The sequence below is a fragment of the Austrofundulus limnaeus genome, unplaced genomic scaffold (assembly GCF_001266775.1).
Source record: "Austrofundulus limnaeus strain Quisiro unplaced genomic scaffold, Austrofundulus_limnaeus-1.0 Scaffold34, whole genome shotgun sequence".
Taxonomy (NCBI): Eukaryota; Metazoa; Chordata; class Actinopteri; order Cyprinodontiformes; family Rivulidae; genus Austrofundulus; species Austrofundulus limnaeus.
The window spans coordinates 2,421,020-2,433,373 of NW_013952436.1; the positions used below are offsets into that span (position 1 = coordinate 2,421,020).

At 39.5% G+C, this 12,354-nt stretch overlaps 2 protein-coding genes across 2 annotated transcripts in view; one reads left to right on the plus strand and one right to left on the minus strand.

Moving 5' to 3' along the window:
• tnip1 (TNFAIP3 interacting protein 1) overlaps positions 1 to 6,924 on the plus strand; it is a 12,377-nt gene extending 5,453 nt beyond the window's left edge. The window contains exons 9-17 of the mRNA XM_014006139.1: positions 132 to 197; positions 1,466 to 1,597; positions 3,355 to 3,483; positions 3,577 to 3,699; positions 3,779 to 3,904; positions 4,004 to 4,087; positions 4,984 to 5,130; positions 5,275 to 5,356; positions 5,459 to 6,924. Of these exons, the coding sequence (XP_013861593.1) occupies positions 132 to 197; positions 1,466 to 1,597; positions 3,355 to 3,483; positions 3,577 to 3,699; positions 3,779 to 3,904; positions 4,004 to 4,087; positions 4,984 to 5,130; positions 5,275 to 5,356; positions 5,459 to 5,532 (963 nt within the window). The 3' untranslated portion in view covers positions 5,533 to 6,924. The remainder of the gene's footprint in view (positions 1 to 131; positions 198 to 1,465; positions 1,598 to 3,354; positions 3,484 to 3,576; positions 3,700 to 3,778; positions 3,905 to 4,003; positions 4,088 to 4,983; positions 5,131 to 5,274; positions 5,357 to 5,458) is intronic.
• Positions 6,925 to 7,726: 802 nt separating this feature from the next.
• Positions 7,727 to 12,354, minus strand: part of gpx3 (glutathione peroxidase 3) — a gene marked incomplete at its 5' end in the record, with an annotated part of 6,818 nt that continues 2,190 nt past the window's right edge. Inside the window, 4 exon segments of the mRNA XM_014006140.1 lie at positions 7,727 to 8,209; positions 10,762 to 10,861; positions 11,912 to 12,029; positions 12,110 to 12,260. Of these exon segments, the coding sequence (XP_013861594.1) occupies positions 7,979 to 8,209; positions 10,762 to 10,861; positions 11,912 to 12,029; positions 12,110 to 12,260 (600 nt within the window). The 3' untranslated portion in view covers positions 7,727 to 7,978.

The following is a 12,354-nucleotide window of genomic DNA, read 5'->3' on the forward strand; positions in this document are numbered from 1 at the left end:
CCTGTTAACTGACCTGATGAACCGAGGCATTAACCTGTATTTGTGTGTGTGTGTTTCTGGTACATACAGAGGTATGTGTGTGTGTGTGTGTGTGTGTGTGTGTGTGTGTGTGTGTCTGGTACTGCTGACAGGTTCTGGAGGTGAACAAGCAGTGGGACATTCAGTGGAACTCCATGAAGTCACAGTTTGAGCAGAAGGTACAGTAATGACTTAACGTCTGCAGTGAATGGTGTGGGAAGACCAATCTGATTTGTTTTAGACCCAAAGAAGCCAAAACTGTTTTCATTTAGTAAAGTTTTGTTGTATTTATAAATCTATGAAACGTGTTTTGCTCAGTTTTCGGTTTCATCTCAGATCCACCGAGAAACTCTGTTACCTTTTATGAACCCAAAAACGAGGTTTWTGATCAAACTGAGGATGTTTTTTCTTCTTTTAATTCTAAAAACTAAACTGTTCACACTTTATTTACTTGACACAGAAAATTCTGATGTAAAGATTTAAAATGTTGCTGTAGGCTCTGAGTAAAAATCTGCTCACTTCCACCTTTGTACTCATTTCAGTCTCTAGATGTTTAATAACCCGACGTAACTTTAAATACTTAAATTACTATAACTACTGTTAATTATAAAATGTTTCTGCGCTTTTATTGTGTTTTTTTTTTCCACCACCAAACCGGATCTCAAAATGGGTTAGCAAAACTGAATCCAGTGTTGTAAAACTAAACTTGTCAGATGTTGTTTTGTGCTCTTCAATTCAAATCAGTTGTTTTTAAGCAACCTACGGGGACTTTGGGACTTTGTGCGTTAGTTGGCAGTGAAGCAACATCTCTGCATGTCCTTTTTTAMAAAAAATAAAAAATAAAGTAAAAAGCACATTGTGCTTGTCCAGTGGAAAAGCTGCTATCTTGCAATAACTCGCTATCTGAGCATGCTTACCACAAGGCCTGTCGCACTTCAGCAAGAATTCCCCTCACCTCTCCGGTACCCGCCGACTTCCTGCTGTGGTGCAGTCAGAGGGCAGCAAAAACACACATGCACACACTCGTACTCACACACCTGCATTTGTGCGCACCCACAATTATGAACATGCCGACATTCACACTTTGTCGAGATGGGGACACCATGCAGGCTTGGGTTTTACACCACAGAAGCCTAGATATATCCATTTGCGTCACTCGGTTCGTTCATATTTTGCAGGAAAAAAAACAACAACAACAAAAAAAAAAAAACCTGCGCGCTCGCAAATGAGTTCTCATAACTTGGATTTAGAATTTGATAACGTTTGTTTTTAATACAGCGTTTCAACACAGGCACCACCTGCAGGTTTTTATCTTCATCTGATGGTTTTTATCTTTAAATCTCAGGCCTCCAAAACCCCCCACACTCTTTGTGCTTTTCATCTGTGGCTCGTGCATTCAGTGCGTAGTTCTCAGCCATGTGTTTTACATGTTTTTTTCCTTTTAAAGATCACAGACCTCCGGCAGCGACTGGCCGACTCCCAGAAAACTGTGCAGGAACTGGAGGCCGAGCGAGAGCAGAGGCAACGCGACTACGACAAGAAGCTGCTGCTGGCCAAGTCCAAAATTGAAAATGTACAGGTGAGAGTCCATAAAAGCCTCTGGAAAGGACCTGATAAAACTCTAACACCGTTACAAAGAATGAAAGGACAGCTCGGGAAAAGAAAGTTTAATGAAACTTTTGGAAAGGAATTGGTTACACTCAATGCACACATTGCACAACATATTTTCTTAAAAAGTAGGCGTTAACTGTTAGTATTAATCCCTGTTTGTTAGCAAAATATTTTAGTGAAATTCCCAGAAAGTAATAATTGAATGCACAATCCAGATTCTTAAAAAAACTGACATGTTGTGTAAAATCTAAATATAAACAGAATTAAATCTAAAAAAAACGGACAGCAGTAAACATTGAATGTTGAAACAGAGAAATTGCACCTTTTTTTTAAGATAAAGTTATAAAAAAGTGGGTGCAGGGYCAATAAATGACCAGAAGTAAATAGTTTGAATATGAAACAGCTGAAGGAGAACTTTGTTATAAAAAGCCTTCTGGAAGGACCGATGAGCAGAACTGTCTCTGAAAACAGTGGAACAACAAAGACTCTTCATCTACAGTTCATAATTTCATCAAAGGATTTCAGCACCGGAGACACGTCTGAGCTCAAAGAACAAGGCTGGACGTCGATACTGGATGTGATCTTTAGACCCTGGTGGTCTGCTGTTAAAAACAAACTGACTCTGTGATAGACGTCATTGCGTCGGGCTCAGGAACACTCTGGAAACACAGCTCAGTCTTCGAGCTCTACCCTGCGAAGAGGAAAACCCTCCATCTTTTGTGGGCCAAAGCTCATTTAAACTGAGGCGAAGAGGAAATCTGTTCAGTGATTGGATAAAGTTTGAAATTGGATTTTGAAGAATTTAAAAGTTTGATTTTTTTTTTCGGAAGACACAAAAATTTCGTCCTCCATACTAAAAAATTATTGAGGCCATCAGGAAAAAACAACATTCATATTAGGTTGCTTTCAGGCACAGGCCTAGTTTGCAAAAGAGATCTGTAACCCTAATGGGGGTTTTCCTGGTTAAATAAAGGTTAATGAATGAAGTGCACTGTTCAAAAGCCTCTCTCTCTGATGGTATAGGGGTGCAATAGTGCCTYTGGTGTGCACAGCTTACACATCTGAAAAGACACTATAAATACTGAGAAGTTTATACAGTTTTTAAAAACTATATATGCTCCCATCCAGATGACATCTGTTTCTGAGGTTTTGCATATTTAAGTAAGACGATGTTAAAGCACGTACTGCATCGGTTACCACAACATGGTTTCAGGTGCTGAACCGAGTCCAGACATCGCATCAGCAGAAAAAATTTGGTGCATCATAAAACTATAACTCCGGTAAATGAGAGCCAGGACTTTTGAAGATCTAGAATCCTACYTCAGACAAGAATGGATSGTTTTTGTCCAAAACCTTCAACTCTCKGTTCCCAGATGTTTCCAGACTGATGTTAAAAGAAGAGAGGATCYTTCATGTGACCTGGACCAGGATTTTTGTAGGATGAGTTACTGCCAGAAAATTTTAACTGACTTAAAAAAAAGTAATAATAGCTTTTGAGAATTACGTTTGTTTAAAATCTTTTGTTTTGACTTCTTGTAACAACTTTTTGATTCAACATAAAAATGGTCAAACTTKACGTGCAAGCAGATCATTTGAGATTTTGCACAAGATAATGTGATTTACAAGGTTTGACTAAAACAGCTGTAGCTCCGTCGTTTCTCATCATAAGATAGTCTTGGTTTAAAACAACAACAAAAAGTCTTTTAATTATTGTTTTGACTTCAGGGGGAGAAGGAGTGTTTAAACTCTGAGACCACAGAGCTGAAGCAGAAGATTCGCTACCTGCAGGATCAACTGCTGCCGCTCAGCAAGCAGAGGGAGTACCAGGAGAAGGAGATCCAACGCCTGAACAGGGTAAGCATGAAACGCTGCAACAACAACAAAAGAAACCATCAAACTCAGACACCTTTCCAGTCCGCTTAATGTCTGCGTTGTGTCCATCTCCAGGCCTTAGAAGAAGCCTTAAACAAGCTCTCCCAACAACCTCCTGGTCAGGGCAACTTTGCAGACGCAGCCAACGACCTGAAGAAGCAGGAGCTCCTCACACAAATCGCTGTACTAAAAGAGCAGGCAAGACCCGGGGACGGAACACGTGCACCATTTTGGTTTATTCAGACTGGTTTAAATGATTTTTTTTTTGTTACTCCAGGTGAAAATCTTTGAGGAGGACTTCAGAAAAGAACGGAGCGACCGGGAGCGAATGAATGAGGAGAAAGAAGATTTGAGGCGACAAGTTGAAAGYCTCCAGGGTCAGATTACTAATTTAACAAATCAGGTAGATTATTTTATTTATTTTACATCATCAGGAAGGTTTCAGGTTCTGTATACATCAGTTTAAATCTCCTTTTCTTGTTTTGTTTTTTCCCTGGTTCAGCTTCATCAGGCTCAGAATGAGTGTCAGAGAGAACGCACAGAGAGATATAAGGTGGAGAGACAGCAGATGCAGCATCATAAACAGGTAATGGCTGCAGCTCGGGTCAGCCTGATCACAAATTCTTTCAATTCTTTATTCATTTCATTAAGACAAAACAAATAATTTTATATACAATAAAAAGAAAAATATAGAAAAAAAATATGTATATCAAAATCACAAATTAAATGAAATGAAAGGCAGCAGAGAGAAGAAAAAAATCATATCTGCCCCTTTTTTCTAGAATAAGTTCATATAACAAAAAAAAATCTGTTATTAACAAAATTAAATGCATTTGTAATAAAACGGGTGCACCAGGCTGGCTGAGGTGAGGAAAGTTGGGTCGTTTTTTGCTCYTTAGTTCAAGTAACATTTAATCAGAAGTGAGGCGTTAAAGACAAGTGAAAACCTGGGAGATTAGTGCCCCCTTGTGGCAGAACTGAATTTATGGAAGTTAAAATATCACTTGATCTCTTATACTGTAATACAATGTTCACTAATGTAAATTTAAGATTGAAACTGTGAAATAACTGAGAAATCACCCTTTGTGACCAGAAATATATTCAGAAACTTGTATTTCCTGATTAAGAAGCTTTGTAGTTACAGTAAATAAAAACAGGAAATGAGTTTTGCATCATGTTTCCATTAAATGATGCAAAAGAGCACAGAGCCAGCAGCGGAAATACTGTTATTGTGTATGAGAGGAGATTTGGGTTTTAAGTTAGCTGAGTCAGCAGGTAGAGCCTCCACACTCCTCCTCAGGATGCAGCAGAAGGTCTGCGGTGGCCCACGCCACGACTGGACCACAGCTGTGTACGGATTGGGGATCGTATATGTACTTGTGATACCTCTTAGGGCCAGCAGCAGGAAAGACGTACATCAGGCCCCACGTCAGGCTCAGTGAACAGCCCACTGAGCCCCCCTACTTTGGTCCCTTTGTGCAGGTGGGAACCCAGGGCCTTGAAGGCTGGCCCGTTAATTTACCTCCCCGGATGCCCAATGCAGCCGGCGCCACAGCAGCAGCAGCAGCAGCAGCAGCAGCAGCAGCAGCAGCGCCGCCCCCTGCTCGAGACTTCCAGCCTGGTAACTCTGTAAGTGCGCTCTCAATCCTCCGCCTCTTCTTTCTTTCTTTTCCTCCCTGGAGCTGGACAGAAGTCGTCATTAGAACACAGCTGAGATGTGACGACTGCTGCTCATAATATGGGTTTGTTTATTAGTGCGTTTTCTTTGATCAGGGATTTCCCTGGCAGATGTCATTCCCTCAACGAGGGGCCAGAGCAGTAGGAGAAAGTTCAAGACCCCCACCAGAGAACGCAGGTAAGGTGCAGCCTTGAAYATCAAAAGATGTCATGTTTTTCTTTAGGGTCCCTGATTGAAGATAATAAAAAAGGGTATTTTTGTTCCTGCTCGTCTCTTCAGATTCGTCGGCAGCAGCCACAGCAACAGGGTTCGGAAAAAGGGAGAGACAGAACATAGACCCCGGAAAGCACTAAAGCATCACCCCCTGCCTCCCCCTCCTAAATCCCCCACCCCCAAACGGAGTCTGGGTAGTAGCATGAAATTGTTTTTAAGTTGGCAAGGTGTGATTGAGATATAATTTTCCTACTGAACTGTAGATATCCTATTGTATTGTTGTTTATACTTGCGTTTTATAAGGCTATTTGTGAAACACTTCGCTATTCTGATTATATATATATACATTCGATTTTTTTATCAGGAACTTTGGTCATTTGTTAAATGGGTTGGAATAATTAATGCTTTTTTGTTTTGTTCGTTTTTTTTTCTTCCATAAAATCTACCAATGTAATTGTCTCTCTGCAAGTATGTACCAACTTAATACTTAACTTTGTGACTTGTAGAGTTACAGAAAGCCATTCCCCAATACGACCCAAGACYACGCGCGCTCATTCCAGCAATGAATGATTTATTTTAGGTACACCGAAGCGTAGAATTTAACAATGTGAACGTTGATTGATTTGAGGATTTCTACGGTGCCATTGATGTTATAGAGCTGTCTAATATGTGTAACTGTTCAAAAGTGGTTGTTGAAATACAAAAACCTGGGGAAATGAATTTTGATGATATCGTACCAAAAAAAAACCTGATTGTGATTACTAATAATTTATTTATAACCTGCTGTTTTGATAGTTGCATTGACTAAGTGTAAATCATTGTCTTTAGTAATGCTGTTCTTTCTATATTGTTAGTGTAATCCCAATATATTGTAGCTCTTGACATTGTATGTTTGTATCAGACACAATGCACAGCACATACAGCCTTTTTCTTTTGCCCCATGATGATGGACCTAATCTCATTATACAACACTTCTGCTTGGTTTGACCACAGCTTTGATAGTTTTTTTTCTCCCCCCATTCATCTTCCTGCATCCTGTATTCATTTATAATGAGGTTCCAGCACCAATATCAGAAGGCAGCAGTTGGGACTTTTTTTATCAGATGCGTCAGGTTTAAACTTGCTGACTGTGTTACAGCTGCTCCTCAGAGGGGGAAACCTSTACAGGAATGTCCGGCTTCAAACGCCGCAACTCAAAAATCAGATTGAAGACTTGCTTGTTTTTAACCCTAACTCCCAGTTTTGAGTTTCTGTATTTCAAATAGACGAAGGGCTTTAAAAAAAGTGTGAATAGGACTTTTGGAAGAAAAAAAAAACTAATGAATTTAAAAAATGGGAGAAAAATAAACCCTTGATTGGTGAGGGCTGAGATGAGACATGAGCAGAGTTGCACTTTGAAGGTATGCTGTAATTTCTGGCAGTTGTATTTTCCTGGTTTATAGCCTTTTTTTTTTGGTTTGTTTTGCTGTAGGCAAAAAGCACATGTAAGACTTTTTGTATTTGACTGGCTTAATAAATATATTCTAAATGTCTTATGTTGTCCTCATTAGATGCGCGGTGTTCATGTCGGGTCTTAAAGTCTAAAAAAAAGTCTAAAATTGGAAAATCTAAGTTTTAGGCCTAAAAAAAACGTCTTTAAAATACCTAGATTTTCATCCAAGGTCTTAAAATTAAATTTTGGCGTCTTAATTTTTTCTACTTTTGATCAGTCCTGAGAACAGTTGGCTGCATAAAAGAAAATTAAGAGTCTTAATCAGAGGTTGACACGATCTGTCTTCATGAAGTGATGAGTTTGCTACTGGTCATGATTAAACTACAAATCCCACGATAACTGCAGGCAAAACTGTCAGTTTACTTCCATGTTTTTGACCTGACGCTACAACCCCCCCCCCCCACACACACATACAGTGGCTTATTTACCTGCTCAAAAACAAGTTGTCATGTCCACTGCTTGTTCTTTAAACATGGGAAAGTGTATTTTCAATAAGTCTTGACTTGATATCAGTGATATTTTTCACTTGGTTGAAAGCGGTTCACAGCAGTCAGATATGACCGTTTCATTCAAATAATTTAGTGGTCTTATATTGAAATTAAATATTCTTTAATAACTAAATTGATAGCAATAAAAGCTTTCAATATTAAAATTTCTGGGACCATTTGAATGTTTCTATTAATGCGTTGATTTGGTCTTAAAATGTCTTAAATTTAACTTAATGAAACCTGCATGAACCCTGGATGCAGGGTTAGAATCTCATACCAGAATGCATCAGCATTTATTTCTAAAAACATTTTTTGTTAAACTGTCAAACGTTTCTCACAGAACAGGCTCATCAGTGCAGCTTTCATTATGATTTAATGAAGGTAAAAGTGTAATGTCAACAGGTCCTGGACTGAGAAGCTGGCATGRTGTGGGACAGCAGGACGAACCAGAATGCACTGAAAGGTTCGCCTGAAGCCCAGACTCCAAGGAGGCACCACAGATTCTGTTTTCAAGCCTCCTCTTCATTTACCGTGCCATCTTTGCGTCGCAGGAACTGTCACATTACTTCTCTAAATGCGCACACACCGTTACTTCATTACACAATATTAATAATCACGTTTAAAGACAGACTGGGTGAAGAGTTGTCGAAGGTATTTGAGGATGTCGGCTCGGACTTCAGATACGTCGACAAGCGGGTGCCACCTCATCACCGGCTTCCCATCAGGTCCCACCAAAAACTTCTCAAAGTTCCACTTGATGTCGCTGATCTTCAGAGGCTCCCAGAACAACCTGCCGTTGACGACGCCAAACTCGTCCCCCACAGGAGGGCAGYAATTCTGACAGCAGAGAGCACAAACTAAATACATGAAATCATTTTTTTTAAAGTTCACAAAACCTTTAAATAAGTAGCTGTTTGGAGAATATGCAGTTTTTAGGGTGGCTGTTAATAACAGCTTAAATAACAAGCATTTGAAATTTAACCTTGCAGTTAACTCTTTATTAAATGTTGCAATCAAAACCCTACAGAGTTCAGATTTATTTTCCTGAGCTTCTACAGATGTTTGAATCTTACCTTTTGTACGGCTCTAAAACTGTTTGGAGAACTAGTTTATTTCTGACCAGACAGGCTAATTACTAGTCTGAAGTTGCAAATGTGACTGCTGCCATCAGTGCTTTTGTATGTTTAAGTCAGAATATTTGAAAGAGTCAATAGGAAAGCCCCCTCCCCCCAAAAAAGACAAATTCTAAATAAAAACGATAATTTAAAAACCAATGAACTCCTACATGAATGAACCCTTTCCACTTCTGTCTGTCTCTCAGTAACAGTATGGTGCGATCACCGTCAGTGAACATGTTYCTACAGTGTCTGAATGTATAACAACCATTGTTATTAACTTGTATAGTTAATGGTAGTTGGCCTGGTTAAGGGTTGGACACTAGTTTTTTTTTTAACAATTCCAGTTCAGATTCTGGTTCCCAACAATTCCTGATTCTGTTTAGAGGCGAGGTAAAAGAAAAAAGAAAAAAAAAGTTTACATGGTAGCTAACCAGAGTTCTTTCTGGATAAAATAGTCAGAGTTGTAATTYTATGAACTTTTACTTTTTGAACTTCACTAATTCCTCACAAGGCTATCAACCACTATACTGTATAAAATATGAAGCGTATGAACTTGAATATAAATGTTATGAATTTACCTTTTATAGGGGTAAACTGAACTGTCTTACTGCGCTGGTAGATTTCACTTAGTTTAAGATTCAGACTAATTAAATTAAATAATCTGACAGTGCAGTAAGACAATTGCACTTGATAGTAAAAATATCTAGCCTAACAAGAAGAATCTAACATTCTGCACTTATCAGTCTCAAAACAAGATCAAAAATACTTTTGGTTGGATATAAGACTTGGTTAGATGGWCAATTTTTGCAGTGTATAAACTTTTACAAGATGGCTTTATTTAAAAAACACTTCATGAAAACACAATGACACCTATCCAGCATCTGATTGAGCAGGAACTCAAACATGTTACAGTTTAAGATCTTAACCTGCCAGCTGCCTCATTGCTGGAATTAAACATATTTGATTTTTTCATAAGGCCCTGATGTTTTAGACAACTTATGAAACATTTGGAGACCTCTACATTGAAGACGGAGTTAAAAATAAATAAATAAAAAAGGGAAGCCTCTTTTAGGGATATACATATGGCAATGCTAACAAATTGATCAAATACGTAAGTTATTAGTAATTTAGAGGAATTATTTTTCATAACTTGACGTTACAGTGTGACAGGGACTTCACTGAGTGTCAGTGAAGGCTTACGCAGCGCATCCAGTGTTTACTCCTTTTCTCTATATGATCTTATTTTTATTAAAAGTTAAGCCACACTTTGCACACTGTCCATTTATGCACACTACCTGCGGATAGTCTGTTGGTCTTATAGCGGCTCACCTGCAGRTTTTGTTCAAAGGCTACTTCTTRCAGTCGGTGGACTGGGTATGAAAACTAAGAACTGAAATTGTAAATGACGTGGATAGGTCATTGGTGTGAACGAGCTATATCCACTCTGAAGATTAATCTCGGACAATATCTGATGATCGAGTCTTTTAAATGAAACCAGAGAGCGTTGACAGAGAGGAGAAGGTAGAAATGACTCAGCCTGGAACTGAAAATGTGGATGGAGGACAACAGAGCTGCTTCATGGAAGAAGAACCTCAGCTTAGCCCGTTAGCTTTAGCGCTGACGCTATATTGCCTTATATGTATTAGCTCGGTGCTAGTGCGACAAACAAGCTAAACTGAGGTCCTCCATCCATAGTTTCAGTTACAGACTGAGTCATTTCTACCTTCTCCTCTCTGTCAACGCTCTCTGGTTTCATTTAAAAGAGTCGATCATCAGATATTGTCCAAGATTAACCTTCAGGGTGGATATAGCTCGCTAGCAGCCTTGCACCGATGACCTATCCACGTCATCATTTACCCAGAATGCTTTGCATGTAAATAAAATGGCTCTGTCCGTATATTTTTAAACTTTTAGTTTAAAAATTATAAAAACTTAGCCTACAGTGTTTTTACAGTCTTTATTTTACAGTTAAAATATGTTTATTGAATAAAGTCGAATGTTACAACTAATCATGGACCCCTTTAACATTTGAATGATTCTGGAAATTGACGTGTTAATTTTATCCGTATTCAGAGCCCAACCCTACTGTTTCCTGAGCACACAATCAGCTAACTACAGATTTTTCTGACTTGGTTCTGGTACACAGTTAAATCAGGTCTGAAACAAGTCTAGATCATTCACAGTTCTGCAACAGGTATGACCACCATTTGTTTTCCACAGAATCCCACTTAAAAAAAAAAAAAACGAGCAGAACTACAGAGATTTACTTACTTTAAGGAACGTGAAAACTTGTTGCTCAGCTTCTCCGTTCACATCTCCTTTCTCAAACAGCAGGAAGTTTGGAACAAAGCCATTGCCTGGTCTGACGTACCTGAGATCCAGAGACAGTATCTCATGAGTGGACATGCCTTAGAGACACTTTATCCTGGAGTTAATCTGAACACCACAGGATGGGGTTACAAAGCCTCTGCTTTGGATTCTGTGGAACTGATGGAGCTGAAGTTAAATCCTTAGTCGACAACAATGAGTGTACTGTACTGCCAAAAATCAACTTTGATTAAATGAAGCTTTGTTGACTGACAAGACACACCAAACCATACCATACTGGAATGTGCTCAGGTCACAAGGAATATAATTATTATGACCCCCGCACGCGAAGCACAAGTCATATTGTTTTCGTAGTTTATTTTTTCAGTGATATTTGGTCAACCGTACCACAAAAACAGCTGCACCGATCAACATGAAATTTGGCAGGACTGTAGATGAGTCTGACCTACACTGCACCAGCCAACGGTTTTATGATAGACCCCATATTTTGAGGAGGGGGCTCCTTTCAAAGAGGGGGTGTCAGGACATGCAAAAAATGCTTATAACTCAGAAACTGTTRYACATAGAAGCTTCAGATTTCTTTTGTTGTTTAGCTCTGATGAAGCTCTACCCATCAGGACCACCAATCAGTGACCCCCACTCACCGGACCCCCAATTTATCTGAAAAAGGGGTATCTGGACATACAAAAATGGTTATAGCTCAAAAACAAACACAGGAGCTTCAGATTTCTTTGGTTGTTTAGCTCTGCTAAGGGACTAAACATCAGGTCCAACGCCCACCCAAAAACAAACAAACAAACAAAAAAGACCACCACCCAAACCACTACAATTTTGGGATGCACCTAGTAGCATGACGTTTATTTGGAATAAAGACTTCAGAGATCTGGTGCATTTGTGCGTGCGGGGGTCACTATGTTACCGCTGGTATCTAGTTTTAAAACAGAGGGTTGTGTTGCTTACAGGAGCTGAGATTTAGAAAAACAAGACTTTCACCTGATAGTGTTTGTGTAACTTTAAGTTCAGCGTCATTTAATCTTTTTCTCAGTGTTCCTGTTCATGCCCGACTCGTGCTAGAAGTTTAAAGGGTTCTTACTTCAACCCTGGCAGGATTTCATGTCCCTGCCCCGGCTCCTGTTTGCCGAACTGGTTGCAGGGAAAGCCGAGGATAGTGAAGCCATGATGTTTCAACTCTTCGTGCAGTGCATTCAGTTCTAGGAAGATGAACAGAACACGGGCTTAAGGTAGTAAAGTCACATTTGCACCATGAAATAAAGACAGCATCGCTCCTTACCCACYTACTGATAGGTCAACCCTCAGTACGTAGCAACGTTGACGAAGAGGACGGTTTTTCCAGCGTAGTCGGTGAAGTTCATTAAGCGACTAGAGTTTAGAGTCTTTGCGTAATATTTGTAGATGGAGCCATCAGTGGATGAGTCACACAGCTGAGAGAGGTGGGACACAAAACACAAAGTAAGAGATTGGGCCTCATGCAAGAACCGTTCGTACGCACAGATTTGTTCTTAAAGTGTCCGTACG